Source organism: Salvelinus alpinus, chromosome 25 (genome assembly GCF_045679555.1).
Source record: "Salvelinus alpinus chromosome 25, SLU_Salpinus.1, whole genome shotgun sequence".
Classification (NCBI taxonomy): Eukaryota; Metazoa; Chordata; class Actinopteri; order Salmoniformes; family Salmonidae; genus Salvelinus; species Salvelinus alpinus.
The window spans coordinates 466,936-487,745 of record NC_092110.1 but is presented as its reverse complement, the minus strand read 5'-3'; the positions used below and the strand labels follow the sequence as shown (position 1 = coordinate 487,745).

The 20,810-nt window shown below is 40.2% G+C and overlaps 1 protein-coding gene across 1 annotated transcript; it reads right to left on the bottom strand.

The window, feature by feature from the left end:
* Positions 1 to 11,196: 11,196 nt before the first annotated feature.
* LOC139553138 (serine/threonine/tyrosine-interacting protein A-like) lies at positions 11,197 to 20,058 on the bottom strand. Its single transcript, XM_071365096.1, has 11 exons — positions 19,854 to 20,058; positions 19,371 to 19,403; positions 19,167 to 19,220; positions 18,204 to 18,301; positions 18,034 to 18,094; positions 15,015 to 15,051; positions 13,582 to 13,621; positions 13,385 to 13,435; positions 13,197 to 13,269; positions 12,911 to 13,004; positions 11,197 to 11,775 (listed from the first exon to the last, which is right to left on the bottom strand). The coding sequence occupies exons 1-11, from the start codon at positions 19,911 to 19,913 to the stop codon at positions 11,702 to 11,704; spliced, it is 675 nt and encodes a 224-aa protein (XP_071221197.1). The 5' UTR covers positions 19,914 to 20,058; the 3' UTR covers positions 11,197 to 11,701.
* Between the last annotated feature and the right edge of the window lie 752 nt (positions 20,059 to 20,810).

The following is a 20,810-nucleotide window of genomic DNA, read 5'->3' as shown; positions in this document are numbered from 1 at the left end:
GGATGGAAAGAAGGACAGAAAGGAAGGCAGCAGTAGGGGATAGTCAGTGTGTTGCCTTGCTTTGTGAATTATACAGAGAGTTAAATTGAATCATAGAGGAAGTCTGGCTCCATTGATCTTCACTCTTCTGCTCAGCTCTCTCTCTCTTTCTGCCTCTCTCTTTGCTCAGTCTCTCTCTCTTTCCGTCAATTGATCTGTATCAGATTGCACGCCAAATTGCAGCAACTGCTGCGGCAACCAAGATGCTTTGGACAGTGTCACGGCATCAATGGTCAGACTGACATGATGCACTGTTAGTCGTTAGGAGTCAATGCTATGGTTAGGATAACTGTGCTTGACGATGAGTCATTGAGCATTGTCTTGCCTTTTAATAGGCATAGTGTCCCAAACTTGTTCTTCTCCGAGACTAGTTGTCGAGTGGATGGTGTCATTCAGTGAATTCCTCACTCTTACTTTGCACTTCCCTTCACTTGCTTTGCAGTTCACCTGTTTATTGTGCAGCTAAGAATGTGACAACATTCCAAGGGCAAACACTAACACACAAACAGGATGTTGTTATTTCCTTTGATTCCTAGAATGCATTTCCTGGAATTCAATGGGCCTGTGTTTAAACTGAGGAAATATTTTCCTTTGATTGGCTTCAATGTCTCAGCTGAATGTATCGGACAACACATGGAGTGTCCTGCTTGCTTGCACAAAGGAGAACCACAATGGACTGTGTAACAGTCTGCCATTTGCGTACTATCCTTGATGATTTGGAACTTCTGTAAGATCATACTGTATGTCAGGAGTGAGAGAGACCTGGTTTAAAAAATATCCTAGTATTGGTTTTGTTTCTAAATACTAAGCATCTGATTGAGCATGCCTGGAGTGCCAGATTGAACGGATTCACAATTTTGGAACTATTCCATTGGTAATATTGTGCCTTGCATGTTCAATCAAGCGTAACTTACAGATGTAGGATCTTAATTTCATCACTCTTTTGTTGATGAACATTTTCCTGCCCAGCAGGAAATGCTAACTTATAGTATATTCAAGGTTTAAGAAGGCTTCTAAATATTGTAATTTCCACCAGACCTGGGTGGAAAATAGTTGTATTTTGTTGTGTATTTCAAAATACCAACTTTTCAAATACTCAAGGTAGTTGAATATACTTTATATAGAGTTTCAATTAAAAGAAAACTATTTTATTTATATTAAGATAGAGGTCTCAGAAAAACAAGTTGGAGATTTGCAGAGTCAACAGTCTTCCCTATATCATTTATATACAGTGTAAAAAGGATCGGACACACTGTTCTGTCAAAGGTCGTTTTGAAACCAATCCAATGCATCAACACTTAAATCAACCTTTTTAGTCTATACAACAGCAGGGCATGTCAACAGTGTCGAAGGCCTTCGATAAGTCAATAAAAACACAGTGATTTTTAACAAATCTTACTTTTCAATGTTAGTCAGAAAGGATCTTGTTCAAAGCACTTTTTTTTAATCAGTGCTGGATTATGGTGATATTGTCTATATGCAGGCCTCAGCAAGTACCTTAACTCAGGACACAGTGTATCATGGTGTTTTAAGATTTATTACAAATGCTAGATCACTCACCCATCACTGTAATCTGTATACTATGGTGCAATGGACCTCTCTCTCCACTAGGAGGCTAAAGCACTGGAACACTTTTCGTGTACAAAGCATTGATGGGACAACTCCCTTTGTATCTCTGTTCTTTACTGACCAGATCAGACACTCAATAAAGTCTTTGTTCACAATCGCTGCTGTCCTTGTCTGTTCCTAAGGCTAGAGCTGAGAAGGGGAAACAATATTTTTCCCATAATGCCCCTTCATCCTGGAACATGCTTCAAAAGTTAGTGGAGTTAGTGTCCTTGCCTGTTTTTAAGACTCTGATCGACAACACTGTTTGTGATAACTGCAGTTGTTTCTAATCTTCAATTGTATCTGTAACTTGTGACACATTGTCTTTTGTGTGTATTTTGTATTTTTTCTGTAATATTTTATGGACACGCTGCTATTTCCCTGTTTTGCCTTCATGCCAGGTCGCCCTCGCAAAAGAGGTTTTTAACCTCAATGGGTTTTACCTGGTTAAATAAAGGTTAAATAAAAAATATATAAAAAATACTTATGCTAAAATGTTAAACATTTTACTGAGCTATTTACTTTATGTTTATCTTATTTCTTATGTTGCATTGCCGAGAAGGAACCTGCACGTAAGCATTTCGTTGGACAGTGTATACCATGTGTATCCTTTACATGAGACTAATACAAGTTTCAACTTGAGCTTTCTGTAGGTATATCTTTTTTTTTCTTCTACAATTTTTTCTTCTCAACCAGCCATTGTGAGGCATAGGCCTATAGGCCTAAACTTTAATATTTTTATTGTATGACATTACATTTACTGTTGGATGAATACATGGCTACTAGCAGTGGTTAGTTTATTTCTAATTAGCCTAGTAAATGCTCATAAAACATTTTAAATTCTGGAGTCCTATTTTGACAGTAAAATAAAGCAACCATAGTCCTATTGTGAACTCAAAATGCATGACCATCACTGAATAAGGTTGCAAAAAACATCTTGAGTCATGCATTCCTGCTCGGATGTGTTAGATGAAACAACTTTTTTCTTGAGTACCTCAGTAGTCTATGAATTACACTTCTTAATAAAGCACTATGAATTACTTTATAAGATGATTACTCATGATTTGGGTTGGTGCCACCAACTCTAAAAGTTAGTGGCACTAGTGACACCTTGGGAAAATATTAGTCTGGAGCCCAGTAATAGTAATTAACACTTTAGGGTAGGTGTTGATTCATGGGAACACATGACAGGCCCTAATTTGCAATATAGCTTAAATTGTTAGCTTGGCTTTTATAACGTATAGGGCTTAAAGCTATAATTGTCAAGCCCTGACCTGAGATATCTGTTTTCTTTATATGTTGGTTAGGTCAGGGTGTGACTAGGATGGGTACGCTAGTTTTTTGTATTGTCTAGGGGTTTTGTATTGTCTAGGGGTTTTGTAGGTCTAGGTGATTTGTATGTTTATGGTGGCCTGATATGGTTCCCAATCAGAGGCAGCTGTTTATCGTTGTCTCTGATTGGGGATCATATTTAGGTAGCCATTTCCCTTTGGTGTTTGTGGGATGTTATTCTATGTTTAGTTGCCTGTCTGCACTATTCATATAGCGTCACGTTTTCGTTCGTTTTGTTGTTTTGTTAGTTTGTTCAGTGTTCTTTCTTTAAATGAAGAAGAATGTACGCATACCACGCTGCACCTTGGTCCGATCTTTATGACGATTGTGACAATAATACGTAACTTTTTGTGGGACCTGACCAAATTCACATCGAAATGTGAATTATAGATCTGTCACTGTCATTCTCATTGAAAGTAAGTCTAAGAAGCAGTAGATATGTTCTATGTGCACACTTTCTATACTTCTCACTCTTAAATTTTGTTTTTGCGTCTTTTACTTTCGGTTTTGTACACCAGCTTCAAGCTACTGAAAATACAATATATTTCACAATGGTTTAGATGGTACAATGATTCTCTACACAATGACTGCTTGTTTTGTCAAATAAACTGAAATCAGGCGAACTATTAGAATTTTAGCAACCAGAAAATGGCAGAGCAATTTCTGAATATTGCACCTTTAAGCAGACAGGCAGACAGCCATAAAGAGAACAAAAGAAGCACAGAGTGACATCAGAGAAGATGCTGAGACAGATAAGACAGATAAGACAGGCACAGTTATTGTGGTGAGTTGTATCTCCAGTGTGTTTTTACATATTGTAATTGTTTTAAACACGAGCTGGTTAATTAAGTAACCTTTTACTGCAGTGGGCTAAATCAAGGTCACACAGAGTGATTCTTGGTAGTCTTAAACAAATCTACTTTGAAACAAAAGTATACACCTCACACACATGGTTATTGCCCCCTCCCAAAAAAAGACACCTGCACCATGTCAGATATAGAGTTGAAATGCATTCCATTTTGAGTTTTCATCCCCATATTACACATTATATACATCACAGTAGGGTCAGGATGTAGTGTCTATGTGTGGGGATGGGTTGGAGGTTGGCGGCCAGCCAGGGTGGTGGTGGTGGGGATGGTGCAGGGTGGGGGGGTGTAAGTTGGAGGCACAGGCAGTTATGTGGGCTAAAAGGCCAAGGATGAATTCTTGCCACAGTCCGCCCCTGATTCTATTTCTATGGAATAAACCATCAGATTCTATGTTTAGCAGAGATCTTCTGTGTATAAAGTGACGAGGGAGGTCAAAAAAGCATCTCACGATGCACTTAGCTCTTCTATGAGTGGTCTGAGGCAGGCGTTAGATTACGAGCGTTTTCAAGTGCAACGTTGATAACAATGGTTTAGGGAAACAGCTTGGAGATTTAATAATGCTCCTATGAAGGACCTTCATGTCTTAAAGTAATGATGGACTGTCGTTTCTCTTTGCTTATTTGAGCTGTTCTTCCCATAATATGGACTTGGTCTTTCACCAAATAGGGCTATTTTCTGTATACCCCCCTACCTTGTCACAACACAACTGATTGGCTCAAACGCATTAAGAAGGAAATAAATTCCACAAATTAGCTTTTAAGAAGGCACACCTGTTAATTGAAATGCATTCCAGGTGACTACCTCTTGAAGCTGGTTGAGAGAATGCCAAGAGAGTGCAAAGCTGTCATCAAGGCAAAGGGTGGCTATTTGAAGAATCTCAAATATAAAATATATTTTCATATGTTTAATACTTTTTTGGTTACTACATGACTCCATATGTGTTATTTCATAGTTTTGATGTCTTCACTATTATTCACAATGTAGAAAATAGTTTTTTATTTAAACAAACAACCTTGAATGAGTAGGTGTTCTAAAACTTTTGACCGGGAGTGTATATTTAAGTCATTTATATGTATGTATATGTGTATATGTATATGTATATATGTAATGGGGAATTGATAGTTAGTGTCTATCAAAGGGCAAACAATTCACACAATGAAGTTATGAAACAATGAATGCGCACAAATTGGCGGGAGAGAACACTTGAGCATCTTAGCAACACTCAACATTTAAAACTATACCCAAGACACATTATCTTCACATACTGTAGGCCTAAGGAATACTCTCACAAACAGTAGGAGGTCCAAAGCAGTAGCTTTTTATGGAAAATCAATGCAATTATTTTCAACATTTTATCAAATTGCTTGGCGTGCCAAAGCAAATCTGGAAGGATTCCTGTCTTAGAGTGATGGACTGTGCCATCCCCACTGCCTCTGCAATGGATTAGTCCACTGAGTCAGGCGCGAGTCAGACAGATGTCTCCTATGCCATGATTTTTTTTTTTTTTTTGCAACAGCTTCACAAAATAAATCTCTATCAACTAAACAACCGACCAGTCGACTAATGGGGTTAAATACATGAGGGACATGGAATCACCTCAACATTATAGTAGACCACTTTTGCAACTTCAAAATGACTAAGAAATATATTCTCATGAGTGAGACATAAGGTAATACGCTACACTTGACATCAAGTTATTATACATGTGTAGTAACTTTGATTATTACAATAACAACATTGTTGTTACATAGGACTTTGGAAATAATTTTATAATTGCATAATAATGGAGTTATTACATAAGTGGAATAAAGAATAGTCATTATTCCTCATGTACAGTAGATACAAAAAACGAAATTTATTGCGATGCAATTACCAATGTATTATATAACAACATGTAATGCTAAATGTTGCTCCAAAAGTAATTACGCTTTTATTACAGAGGCACAAGAGCATTTTAAATGTTAAGTGCTTCTGAGAATCCAAACAGTAAGAAAATATGGCTATTAAGTTTGGAAAGGTAACTAAATATCCCAAACTGCCTTCTTGAATCAACTACAGCCAAGGTAGGTGGAAAATCATGTTAGTTTCTGTTCTAAGTAAACTATCCCTTTAAAGATGGTATAGTGTGTGTTTGAAACAAGAACATATACCTTCAGATGGACAAAGCAAGTTGGATTTGCTAAGCATCCAACTTGCTGTTTGCAATGTTTGCAAATGGTTTTGAATTACTCTGCAGTATTTTCAGGTTTCATCAAATATATTGCAGCTTTCAACCTGTTCAGTAGCATGTTGAAAGAGTCATACAGTAGTTGAGCATCACAACTTATTTATACTTATCTGGACAAATTATAATTGGTTAACTGGTTTGACTTGATTATGTCAACCTGGGGCAATGGATATTCAGGAGCATGGACATTTACAAAATGTTAAAATAGAAATGTATTGTGTAGATCCAATATGGCTGTCAAATATATTGGAATAGTATAGGAGGTTGTGTATGCTATTAATTATATTGCTATCATCAACATGCAGTTCCAGATACAGCCCTTCCAATAGTTTAGGTAACCAATCCAATAGTTTTGAAAAGTATTCACTTTCTGAGATCTGTATTCCAATAGTTGTAGTCACCTCCAAAGTAACTATTTGTTCCCCCGGAAAAATAGTTACTTCCCAAAGATCATAAATTAAAACTATTGTTATCCCAGGTCTGATTTCCACTTAAAAATGTCAGACTTGATTTGCAATAACAAAAAATGTATCAACCCCTAAAATAATTATCTATTAATGACAGTATAATCCACATAATAATTGATATTTCCTGTTGCTGCCGGATGATTTTCCTGCTGTTGCAAACTGGATCAAATTAAGATCCGACATCTAAGTATTTGAAAGCGAACAAGCCCTTTTTGAACCAAGGTCTGGTAGAAAATGTGTATATATGTTACATTTTAACTTGTTGAAGTAAACTAGCAACACTCCCTGCTACACCTCCAGGCCCCATCAATTGGGATCAGCCTGGATGACTCACTACTCTCCCATTCCAGCATATGGCCATAGCCATTAATACACAGACAGACTATCTCTCCTCAATATGTATCTCCCACTCAATGCACTGATCCGTCGTGCTGGAATCATGTAAACCAGTGTATCAGTTTTCCGCCCCCCATTTCCTGCAAGCTCCATTCAATACTAAGCTCTCCCTCTCCAATGTGTCGCTGGCTAACACATTAAAGACTGGGGTTGTTCTTCACCAGTAACTGGAGATGGCTGAAGGTGGCTGGAGCATCATTGTCCAGTGGCCCTTGTCTTGTACATATTGTACATTCATGTGTGTTACTAGAGTGTCTGCAGTTGTACAGTATAGATACTACTGTCTAGGGGCAATGGCCTATAAGCTAGATGGAAACTGTTATCAGAGTACCGTGACAGTTCTTTTCTGAATATTTGTTGATTTGTTGTCTGAACTTATGTAATTGTGTCTTCTGGGTGTGTTTTATTGCCTTGGTCAGGTCGTTATTGAGAATTTGTTCTCAACTGACCACATGCTTTCCAGAAAGGTATTGTTTGGCCACAGGATTTTGGGGATTTCTTGCACTGAAATGCATCACAGGAGGGCATCCTTAGATTGGTATGTTAGTGGTAGCACTCAGACTTACAGTCAAAATGACTGTTAAATGGAAATAATACTGTAATAACACATGAATGACTGTTGCTTTGGGATTGATTAAAACAAACACCTCCAAGTTGTTATTGATAATGTTACCAAAACTACCGCAATTGATACATTATTTCCTAGCAAATATACCAGTGGAATCATTACTGCAATATTTAAGTGCCAATCTGTTGAGTTCCGAATACAACAATCAACATGTCACTGAATACAGTTTAACTACCGTATACAGCTATGATAATCCATTTTTTCCCAAAGAGCATCGAGCTAAAAAAAAGCCGATCTAGCACTTGCACATCCACTTCCTTAGCCTAACACATTACCCATCTGATCCAGAGTTGTCAATAACAGCTCCAGAGACACTGAGGAATCACTGAGGGCCATTTCTATCTCTGAATCCCCCCCATAGTTGACTTATCTACCTCCTCACGTCCTCTTCCTGTCTCCTGACCTCTAATGCATGGAGGATAAAATCATTAGAAATGGCTTGTATGTCTCTTTTGTTCATGTAAATGCCCCCGAAAAATCAATAGGAGGAGAGGAGACAAATTCCAGTAACTGTGTGTCCATGCTGCTCCTTACAAAGATAATCTTACAAGGCAGGCGTGGACCTGGGAGACACGGTAACATAGTCAGAATGCTATTTATTTTTTATTTTACCTACTACTAACAATTGGATACCACGAAATTGGGGAGAAAAAGTGGGTAAAAATTCAACAACAACAAAAAAAAGAAAATCATTTACTGATTCTTTATGGGAATAATTAATTTATCTATTTAATTTGGTTATCCTATCGAAATTAATCTAAGAAGGGCATCATTAAGGGTATTGATATAGAGAGAACCTTTGAATTAACTTTATCAGTAGTTATCATTAACCGTCATAATTCATCCTAAATCAACAATAGTCTTAATTAATCAACAATCAATTTACTATATTATCATTCTGAATAGTCGTCAAGCTCTCAGACTTCAAGAACCCAGTTGCTCGATATGCACTTCGATGCAGATCAATTGAATCGGCTTATGTAGCCTACTCACATGCAAATATGATAACACTTTAACAGGACTTTGGAGAATTGGAAATTATTATTTGTGAGAACAGGAAAAGTGAAGGAGAGACTACATCAGTATAGTTTCACAGCCGTGAAACTATAGGCTCCCTAACTAGAGGTAGACCAGCCCGGTTACAGATTAACACCCACTGTGGACAGTGTCAGGACAGTATTGCTCATTGATATGTAATTCCAACTAAAAGTCTTACAATAACCAGTTACAGCCACCACTTTTACATAGACACAACGAGATAAAGTTTGTTAAGGGACTAGGGTGCACTGGAATGTTCGGGTCCCCTTAGGTAAAGATAAAACTTAGTGGTTCGACGTGAGTGAGAAGAGTGTGTTGTTCGGCAAAGTTCCTCTCAGGTGAGTTGGATAAGGCTTCCTCGATAAGTGTTTTTGGCTTCTAAGGAGATGGGATCATTCGTCCCACGTGCGTGGCCTCGCCTTGTGGAACTTGATCTAATTTCTGGTTAGTAAGTCCTCTAATTTATAGGGAGACTAACAGAAGGTGGGCTCTAATGGCCGGACAGTGTCACTCCGTTGATTGAAAGGATTCAGCATAGCAATATTCACATGATATAAACCTGAGACTTACTCATAAGTGTTCACAGCATGTTTTTCTTGTCCGGAAGACAGTTTCACATTCCCCATGATGAAAAACATAGACTGTAGAGTACAAACATGACCATGGTTACCTTTACACACTGTATGTTACAGCAACATCCACATTATACCCCATTTTAATGCCAGAAGTTACAGTATATCAACATGTCATCCATGAGTCCTTCGGTTTTAAATGTCCTTTTGCACTCTAGGCGCCATTTTATCTTTGTCAATATTTGCAGTGTTGACCCTTCTTTTTCAAGACCTCTGCAATCCGCCCTGGCATACTGTCAATTAGCTTCTGGGCCACATCCTGACTGATGGCAGCCCGTTCTTGAATAATCAATGCTTGGAGTTTGTCAGAATTTGTGGGGTTTTGTTTGTCCACCCGCCACTTGAGGATTTACCACAGGTTCTCAATGTGATTAAGGTCTGGGGAGTTTCCTGGCCATGGAAATATCTATGTTTTGTTCCCCGAGCCACTTAGTTATCACTTTTGCCTTATGGAAGGGTGCTCCATCATGCTGGAAAAGGCATTGTTCGTCACCAAACTGTTCCTGGATGGTTGGGAGAAGTTGCTCTCGGAGGATGTGTTGGTACCATTCTTTATTCATGGCTGTGTTCTTAGGCAAAATTGTGAGTGAGCCCACTCCCTTAGCTGAGAAGCAACCCCACACATGAATGGTCTCAGGATGCTTTACTGTTGGCATGACACAGGACTGATGGTAGAGCTCATCTTGTCTTCTCCGGACAAACTTTTTTCCAGATGCCCCAAACAATCGTAAAGGGGATTCATCAGAGAAAATGACTTTACCCCAGTCCTCAGGAGTTCAATCCCTGTACCTTTTGCAGAATATCAGTCTGTCTCTGATGATTTTCCTGGAGATAAGTGGCTTCTTTGCTGCCCTTCTTGACACCAGGCCATCCTCCAAAAGTCTTCGCCTCACTGTGCGTGCAGATGCACTCACACCTGCCTGCTGCCATTCCCGAGCAAGCTCTGTATTGGCGGTGCCCCAATCCCGCAGCTGAATCAACTTTAGGAGACGGTCCTGGCGCTTGCTGGACTTTCTTGGGCGCCCTGAAGCCTTCTTCACAACAATTGAACCGCTCTCCTTGAAGTTCTTGATGATCCGATAAATGGTTGATTTAGGTGCAATCTTACTGGCAGCAATATCCTTGCCTGTGAAGCCCTTTTTGTGCAAAGCAATGATGACGGCACGTGTTTCCTTGCAGGTAACCATGATTGACAGAGGAAGAACAATGAATCCAAGCACCACCCTCCTTTTGAAGCATCCAGTCTGTTATTCAAACTCAATCAGCATGAGAGGGATCTCCAGCCTTGTCAACACTCACACCTGTGTTAACAAGAGAATCACTGACATGTCAGCTGGTCCTTTTGTGGCAGGGCTGAAATGTAGTGGAAATGTTTTTTGGGGATTCAGTTCATTTGCATGGCAAATAGGGACTTTGCAATTCATCTGATCACTCTTCATAACATTCTGGAGTATATGCAAATTGCCATCATACAAACTGAGGCAGCAGACTTTGTGAAAATTAATATTGGTTTCATTCTCAACTTTTGGCCACGACTGTACACCGGTTGTATCCGGCGCATGTGACAAATACAATTTGATTTGACATGGGTTGCATCAGCCCTCAGGAAGTTTGTAATCAAGAGGAAATTCTGTCGCATAAAATACATAGCTACAGTACATTTGGTATCAGATATCAAAGAATTGCCATGTATATTTGTGTGGGGTAAATTAAATGTAATTGTAGTGAAAGCTTATTTATTCAACCTTAGTTTTTAAAACTATTAGTCATAACTGGAGACATTTGTATTTGATCATTTAATTATAAGAATACATTCTATGTAAAATGCAAATAAATACTTTAACATTCGACTGGTTGTTACTTTGTCTATTGCTCGAAATACAAAAACCTGACTTACACTACTTGGGTGCATTGACTTTTACGTTAACTTGATAATCTAGAAATGACAGTACAACAGACATGTTAGCAGTCTGTTTATTGAGCAGTGGGTCGTTAATTCTCTGGCAAGCTTTCTCTCCCTTTCACTTAAATACCATCACATTTTAAGCCTGATCTCTGTCCAACACTCCCAAATCCCAAATGTGGGCCTCCATCTCTCTATAGGGCATTGACATTCTATTACTGTCCCTTACGCCAACTGCCACCTTCTGGCGAGAAATAACAATTCAAGTATCAAAAGTGCATTATTGCAATACTGTCCCGCTGAAAATGCAAAATGCTTTAAATAGTATAAAACTGCAAAAAACATCAGTGCATACAGCAAAAAATAATCACTTATGAAACTGTACCCCCCTCCCTTTGGTCTCAGACGTCAGGAAGCGAACCCAATCCCCCACCCTTCCCCGTTAGAAAAATTGAAATATTTACATTTTTAATCCCAATAAAAATGTTTGTAAAAAAAAAAAGAAAAAAAGAAAAAAGAAGAGTGCACTGTATGCAAAGACACCGCTATCTGCATAATAAACCTATCCGTTCTGTGCAGCAGTGACCTGCATTCCCCCGAAGTCCTCGTCTTCCTCCAGGCTTCGTTTCAGGCTGCCTGCGAAGTACAGACATTCACAGGGTCAAACATCCAGAAATAAAGAAAGGGAAAGACAGCAGTGACTGGTGGTGAACTTAAAAGGGATACTTCGGGACAATATGCTACCTTAAATTTTTTTCAAACTGCACGCAGAGCCATAAAAATGGTATCTGTGAGTTTGTCTGAATCTGGGTAAGTAGGAAATTACCGAAGTATCCCTTTAATAAACTTTGTGTAAACACCTGAATTTCATGGGAAAGAACCACTTGTTTTTGGGCACTTTTGAGAGCATCAATTCTGCTCAGTTGCTGATCAACTTCTTTCAATGCATATTGTAACATGGGGATAAAAGTTGAGCCTACATGTCGACTGCATAAACCACATGATTGGCGGTGATGCCGTTTTGATTTAAGTTTTGATTCAAGTCTCTGCAGTTGCTCCTCATCCACTGCACCCTGCAGCTATTGTGGAAAGCACAATTGTCCCCCAATCATTAATTAGGGTGTTTAGCTTGACCTACGTGAACCTGAATAAGAATAATTTGCCACGATTTATAAGCTGTAGTGCCCCCATATACTCTACTGGCAGACCGCAGTCGGACTTCAACCCGATATCATATAAACTCTCATAGGGCATGGAAAATGTGTAGAATTGCGGGAAATTAGCTTTAAAATGAAAAATTCTATCTCCGCCAAGAGGGCTGTGAACAGTTTGGGTCAAATGGGTTTCGAGGTGGGGGTCTGCCACCTAGGAAAGGTGTGTGACCGGAACTTCTCAAATAGTACTTGAGTACCCCTGCTATAGTGGATCCAAACGAATGTGATATTTGAGAGACCTCTCACCGCAATATGATATTTCGTTTGTGAGTGTTTTTAAATGTGTTGTTGGACGATGTAGGGTGGTAGAATGTCACAATAAACTCTTCTCTAAAACGGTGGCTATTTTGATGGTGCCCTGTTGCTATATGAGCTTTGCGGTTGGAAAACCACTAAATGTGTTGTCTGTACACAAGAACCTCCGCCGACTGCAATCGAGGGCATTCTAGGCCGTTGGTAAGTCATCTTAAAATGCACCCATGGTGACACAAACGTGTCTGGTAAGCGTGGAATGAGCCCAGGTTCCTGTAACCTGAATGGAAGATGCACACACTGACCTGGCATTCCAGCATGCAGGGAGAACGATCTGCCCAGCTGTATTGGTGACATCATCTTGATGGTTAGTTTAGCTGAGTAGATCGCTTCATATTCCTAGAAAACCCGTCATCAAGAGATGGAGAGCGCAGCATTTACAAACCATTCAGACAGAAATGTCTCGTATCAAGCAGACATCCATCTGCCACATTTGTAAAGTTGAAAACCATTGAATATGCCTCATGTAATCTCAGTGATCAGAGCTGTTTGAAAGATTATGAGTTCACGACTTGATACACAGGACCCTACCTGTAATTGATGCACAAAGCCCACGTTAGGGTTGATGCAGAATCTCCTCTCCTGAACGTGGTTGAAAGCATCCCTGTAGAAGAACCAGCACATTTCAGAAGGACATTTTACTAGATATTTGGTCACAATGCATCTGGACAGTGTCTGTGCAATAAATTATACCTGCTTGGTTGGTTGAATGGTCTTACCTGTACTTTATGCCAAATGTCTCCATAAGGTATGCAATAACTAAGGCAGCACTGAAAGGACAAGACAAGTGTGATTGAGAGTAATACTGGTCTAACAGGAAGATCAAGCATGATCAATAGACAAGCAGGCAAGAAGAGTATTTTCAAACACTATGGATCTATTCAAAATCAAATCGATAACATGAGATGTGACAAACCTTCTTGATATCCCTGCGTTTCCATGAACTAGTACCTTTCCTATGTGAACAAGACAAGGACAGAGTCAAGATATAAGTGGGGTCACTTATAAATTCCCTTGTTTTTGAAAGAAAAGCTCATATTTGGTCCATTAAAACAACAAATGGATCAGAAAGTGTAGACATTGATAATGTTGTTATTGACTAGTGTAGCTGGAAACAGCTGATTTTTTATGGCATATCTACATAGGCGTACAGAGGCCCAATATCAGTAACCATCACTCCTGTGTTCCAATGGCATGTTGTGTTAGCTAATCCAAGTTTATCATTTTAAAAAGGCTAATATTGATCATTAGAAAAACACTTTTTGCAATTATGGTAGCACAGCTGAAAACTGTAGTTCTGATTAAAGGAGGAATACAACTGGCCTTTAGACTAGTTGAATATCTGGAGCATCAGCATTTGTGGGTTCGATTACAGGCTCAAAATGGCTAGAAACAAATAACTTTCTTCTGAAACTCATCAGTCTATTCTTGTTCTGAGAAATGAAGGCTATTCCATGCGAGAAATGGCCAAGAAATTGAAGAGCTGGTACAACGCCGTGTACTAGTCCCTTCACAGAACAGCGCAAACTGGCCCTAACCAGAATAGAAAGAGTGGGAGTCCCCAATGCACAATTGAGCAAGAGGACAAGTACATTAGAGCTTCTAGTTTGAGAAACAGATGCCTCCCAAGTCCTCAACTGGCAGCTTCATTAAATAGTACCCGCAAAACACCAGTCTCAACATCAACAGTGAAGAGGCGACTCCGGGATGCTGGCCTTCTAGGCAGAGTTGCAAAGAAAAAGCCATATCTCAGACTGGTCAATAAAAAGAAAAGATGGGCAAAAGAACACAGACACTGGACAGAGGAACTCTGCCTAGACGGCCAGCATCCCAGATTCGCCTCTTCACTGTTAACGTTGAGACTGGTGTTTTGCGGGTACTATTTAATGAAGTTCCCAGTTGAGGACCTGTGAGGCGTCTGTTTCTCAAACTAGACACTAATGTACTTGTCCTCTTGCTCAGTTGTGCACTGAGGCCTCCCACTCCTCTTTCTATTCTAGTTAGAGCCAGTTTGCTCTGTTCTGTGAAGGGAAAGGTACAGCATTTACAACATTAACAATGTCTACGCTGTATTTCTGATCAATTTGATGGTCTTTTAATGGACAACATTTTTAGCTTTTCTTTCAAAAACAAGGACATTTAAGTGACCCCAAACTTTTGAACGGTAGTGTATATTGTAAAGAGTTCAAAAGTACTGTATAGTACTGCAAATTCCAACAATTCTCAAGGTGCAGGGTACAAGAACTGTAACATTGAAGTAAAAGTACCCGCACACAGTTATACGCACACAGTTTATTGCAACTAAATTCTAAAGACAAGATACTATTCAATTAAAGAAATGTTTATTACCTCCACTGGCTAAACAGCCATCAATAAATTCTTTAATCTGTGGAGAGAAAAATATATACATTTAGGCCTTTAACAATAACATGACAGGGCAGGGCAGGCAGAGAGAACAGTCTATGACTAGGGTGGCTGGAGTCTGACAATTTTCAGGGCCTTCCTCGGACACCGCCTGGTATAGAGGCCGAGCAGGCCATACCAGGCAGTGATGCAACCAGTCAGGATGCTCTCAATGGTGCAGCTGTAAAACTTTGAGGATCTGAGGACCCATGGTGTGTGTCTTGGTGTGTTTGGACCATGATAGTTTGTTGGTGAAGTGGACACCAAGGAACTTGAAGCTCTCAACCTGCTCCACTTCAGCCCCGTCGATGAGAATGGGGGTGTGGCCGGTCCTCTTTTTCCAGTAGTCCACAATCATCTCCTTTGTCTTGATCACATTGAGGGAGAGTTTGTTGTCCTGGCACCACTCGGCCAGGTCTCTGACCTCCTCACTATAGGCGGTCTCATTGTTGTCGGTGATCAGGCCTACTACTGTTGTGTCATCGGCAAACTTAATGATGGTGTTGGAGTCGTGCCTGGCCATGCAGTCATGAGTGAACAGGGAGTACAGGAGGAGACTGAGCACGCACCCCTGAGGGGCCCCCATGTTGAGGATCAGCGTGGCAGATGTGTTGTTACCTACCCTTACCACCCGGGGGTGGCCCATCAGGAAGTCCAGGATCCAGTTGCAGAGGGAGGTGTTTAGTCCCAGGGTCCTTAGCTTAGTGATGAGCTTTGAGGGCACTATGGTGTTGAACGCTGAGCTGTAGTCAATGAATAGCATTCTAACATCAGTGTTATTTTTGTCCAGGTGGGAAAGGGCAGTGTGGAGTGCAATAGAAATTACATCATTTGTGGATCTGTTAGGGCGGTATGCAAATTGGAGTGGGTCTAGGGTTTCTGGGATAATGGTGTTGATGTGAGCGATGACTGGCCTTTCAAAGCACTTCATGGTTACAGACGTGAGTGCTATGGGTCGGTAGTCATTTTGGCAGGTTAACTTAGTGTTCTTGGGCACAGGGACTATGGTGGTCTGCTTGAAACAAGTTGGTATTACAGACTCGGGGAGAGATTAAAAATGTCAATGAAGACACTTGCCAGTTGGTCAGCGCATGCTCGGAATACACGTCCTGGTAATCCGTCAGTACGATTCGATCTTATTCCAGTATTGACGCTTTGCCTGTTTGATGGTTCTTCAGAGGGTATACCGGGATTTATTATAAGCTTCCCGGGTTAGAGTCCCACTCCTTGAAAGCGGCAGCTCTACCCTTTAGCTAAGTGCGGATGTTGCCTGTAATCCATGGCTTCTGGTTGGGGTATGTACAGTTGAAGTCGGAAGTTTACATACACCTTAGCCAAATACATTTAAACTCAGTTTTTCACAATTCCAAATCCTAGTAAAAATTCCCTTTCTTAGGTCAGTTATGATCACCACTTAATTTTACGAATGTGAAATGTCAGAATAATAGTAGAGAAAGATTTATTTCAGCTTTTATTTCTTTCATCACATTCTCAGTGGGTCAGAAGTTTACATATACTAATTGAGTGTTTGGTAGCATTGCCTTTAAATTGTTTAACTTGGGTCAAATGTTTTGGGCAGCCTTCCTCAAGCTTCCCACAATAAGTTGGGTGAATTTTGGCACATTACTCCTGACAGAGCTGGTGTAATTGAGTCAGGTTTCTAGGCCTCCTTGCTCACACACGCTTTTTCAGTTCTGCCCACACATTTTCTATAGGCTTGAGGTCAGGGCTTTGTGATGGTCACTCCAATACCTTGACTTTGTTGTTCTTAAGCCATTTTGCCACAACTTTGGAAGTATGCTTGGGGTCATTGTCCATTTGGAAGACCCATTTGCGACCAAGCTTTAACTTCCTGACATGTCTTGAGCTGTTGCTTCAATATATCAACATAATTTTACTTCCTCATGATGCCATCTATTTTGTGAAGTACACCAGTCCCTCCTGCAGCAAAGCACCCCCACAACATGATGCAGCCACCCCTGTGCTTCACGGTTGGGATGGTGTTCTTCAGCTTGCAAGCATCCCCCCCATTTCCTTCAAACATAACGATGGTCATTATGGCCAAACAGTTATTTTTTTGTTTCAACAGACCAGAGGACATTTCTCCAAAAAGTACGATCTTTGTCCCCATGTGAAGTAGCAAACCGTAGTCTGGCTTTTTTTATGGTGGTTTTGGAGCAGTGGCTTCTTCCTTGCTGAGCGGCATTTCAGGTTATGTCGATATAGGACACGTTTTACTGTGGATATATACTTCTGTACCCGTTTCCTCCAGTATCTTTACAAGTTCCTTTGCTATTGTTCTGGGATTGATTTGCACTTTTTGCACCAAAGTACGTTCATCTCTAGGAGACAGAACATGTCTCCTTCCTGAGCGGTAGGACGGCTGCGTGGTCCAATGGTGTTTATACTTGCATACTATTGTTTGGCACTGAGTTTGAAGGTAGGCCTTGAAATACATCCACAGGTACACCTCCAATTGACTCAAATGATGTCAATGAGTCTATCAGAAGCTTCTAAAGCCATTACATCATTTTCTGGAATGTTCTAAACTGTTTAAAGGCACAGTCAACTTATTGAATGTAAACTTCTGACCCACTGGAATTGTGATACAGTGAAGTATAAGTGAAATAATCTAATCTGTCTGTTAACAATTATTGGAAAAATGACTTGTCATGCACAAAGTAGACTTGCCAAAACTATAGTTTGGAGTGGAGTGGTTGAAAAACTAGTTTTAATGACTCCAACCTAAGTGTATTTAAACTTCCGACTTCAATTGCACTTATTGATGAAGCCAGTGACTGATATGGTGTACTCCTCAATGCCATCGGAAGAATCCCGGAACATATTCCAGTCTGTGCTAGCAAAACAGTCCTGTAGCTAAGCATCTGCTTCAGCTGACCACTTTTTTTATTGACCGACTGCAATACCATGTAACATTATCCACCACACTCATGCTGAAACTCACCATAGGGAAATATCGAATTATGTTTTCCACAGGATTGTCAGCAATATCTAAAACAAGGTATCTAAAAACAGAAGAAAGCAGGCCACATTAATTAGCTGATATATTAAGTGAGAGATGTCATTGGCTGAGTTATAAACACCACAAGTACCTGTTCTCAGTTTGTCGCTTACCTAAATTTATGTGGGAAGTTGGGCTTTATAAAATTGGCCTCGATATCTTGGCGGACACACACCATGTGCGTTATCCCCTGTCTTTCAAGGACGGAAAGCTAAAAGAGAACAAAAGAGTTGAGTTCACTTTTTGAGATTCTACAGTATGTTGTTATTTTATAGTCCAGGGCCCGGTTTCCCAAAATCATCTCTCTAGGAGCTGATCCGTCGTTAGTATTGTGGAATAATTATAATTTCATGGTAAGATTTGAATGGAGAAGGCTGATCAGAGAGCAGCCCTGCCTTTCTGTCGATCCTATCAGTATCAACACATGCTCCAACGACACACGTAATTTGTTATTCGGCCGTTGTAGGATCATTAAAACACTCGTAAGCATTAGTTCCATCGCTATAGGAAAACTGTGCTGAGGACCTTCAATGGTTCGATGACCAACGTAGAGGGCCGGTGTGGGTTCTGGCTTTTGATCTAGCCAAGCAGAAACACATCTGCTTCTAGTAATCAACTAAACCCAGTCTATAGTCAAGACTTTGACAGGTTGAATCAGGGGTGTAATCATTACGCCAATTCTGTTGCAAAACGTTTTGTCTATTGCAAATTAGCGTTACTTGTGGCGGAGTGGACTAAGACACTGCATCTCAGTGCAAGAGGCGTCACTGCAGTACCTGGTTCGAATCTAGGCTGCATCACATCCGGGCCGTGATTGGGAGTCCCATAGGGCGGCGCACAATTGGCCCAGCGTCGTCCGGGTTCGGCTGGGGTAGGCCGTCATTGTAAATAAGAATTTGTTCTTAACTGACTTGTCTAGCTAAAAAAAGGTTAAATATTTGGGTAGTTTCATTCCGTTTGGTTCTTAAACAGTAAACGGTTTCCGCATGACTGGTCTGGAACAAATGCCTACACCCACACCTGCCCTCAGCAGATAAGAATAGCCACCCCAGCAGATTTACGGGATACCAAATTACCTTGCTTTTCATAGCAGCTGAGTAGGGACCTAAAAACAGACCTGGTAGAATCTCCTAAAACAACAGATGAACAGGTTTTAGGTACATTATTATGAGATTACATGATTTAGCTATTATAACTAATATCACTCAGCAGCAGTCACTTTTGGTGCCCCTTACAATAATTCCATTTTGGGGACAAAAAGGGCAACTAGCTAACGGTACCTGCATCTCTCTTCTCATTGGATACGCCCAGTCCTGTGGAATAGATCAGAAAATCAATGGAATGTGTTAACTGACTGGTTAGTTCGTTCTCTTAGCCGGTCAGTAGTCATCTGCCACAAGATACCCCTACCCGGATGTGTTATTGTAGCGAGCATAAGCTACACTTGCCAATAGGACAGCTAGCTGAACTCTTTCGACTGGCGATATGTGGTTAGGTAGTTAGCAAACTAGCTAGGTAAATTAGCTAGGTAGCTAACGGAAAACATAATTTGATCAGAAATGTGATTCAAGAGAATTTGAAAAATGCTTCAGACATGATTACATTTAGCTAAAAGTCCGATTTAGCGAGTGAGATTACATTTTATTAGACTAAGTTGTTCATGTTAAGGGCTGTTTTTGAGTATACTCGCAAGTTAGCTAAGTTGTTCATGACATTTGCTAGCTAACCAGAAAGATTTTGTTAGCTTGCATGCTAGCGCTTACCAATAGGTCATCCTTTGACGCAGGAAGGGACGGGAACTGAAGTTTATTATCCTCGTCCATGTTGCAGTGTACTCAGGCGGACGTGGCCTAGGCCTGTCGCACGGTTTTCGTGGTTTGCTAAGTGTATAATTGCAGGAGTTTGTTTTGAGGTTGCGTATATATGTCCGCCATGCTGCTCCTTCGGAGGAGTCACGTGACCAAAGACAGTAACGTCATAAGTTACGTAGATGTCGTTCGTCACTAGTTACCACATCCACAAAGTCATAAACCATGCCTATTTCTACAATTTATCTTCTTAAAATGGGATTTTAAACCTATCCTTCAACCTAACCACGCGGCTAACCTTATGCCAAAACATAAACTTAAATTAAGACTAAAACTGGTTGTTTTCATGGTAACTAGTGGAAACCATTCTTCTTCTCCTGTGATGTTTTAGGGCAAACGGTGTATTGCCGCCCACTACTGGATGCTGGAAATTAGAAAAGGTTCCGTGCTATCTGGTTCATTGGAACGTCCCTACACTCACTGAATTTGAAATTGAAAAAGGTTAAGATTAGGGTTAGGTTTATGGTTAAGGTTAGAGTAGGGATGTCCCAATGATCCCGGATGACAAATAAAAAAAGGGATATCCAAAACGTAAAATGGAATTCACTCAAATGTCCCCAAAAAACTAAATACAAAACAAAAACGTAAAACCCTCAGTCCCTCAAAACACACTCAGAGCCCTACTTAGGCCTGATTGTCCATTCCATATTTTCCATTTTACTTTGACCTGTCCTGTTTTTAGGGTGTGTTGTTTGTTAACATGTCAGCACTTTTTTATTTGATGGGCGCCATTTAGTTTAGGCTATTTGATCAGAGAAACCTGCGTGATGTAAAAACTGTCTGTCTCATTACATTGTCATACATTTTATCTACAGCCTGTAGGCTACAGAAAAGGCCACATACTCTTTCTAC

Coding starts and splice junctions, on each gene's coding strand:
- LOC139553138 (XM_071365096.1), bottom strand. CDS start 19,913: ATGGACGAGGATAATAAACTTCAGTTCCCGTCCCTTCCTGCGTCAAAG. Junction 18,302..19,166: donor CAGCTGCTATGAAAAGCAAG/GTAATTTGGTAT, acceptor GTTCTCTTTTAG/CTTTCCGTCCTTGAAAGACA. Junction 11,776..12,910: donor CCTGCATGCTGGAATGCCAG/GTCAGTGTGTGC, acceptor TGTACTTCGCAG/GCAGCCTGAAACGAAGCCTG.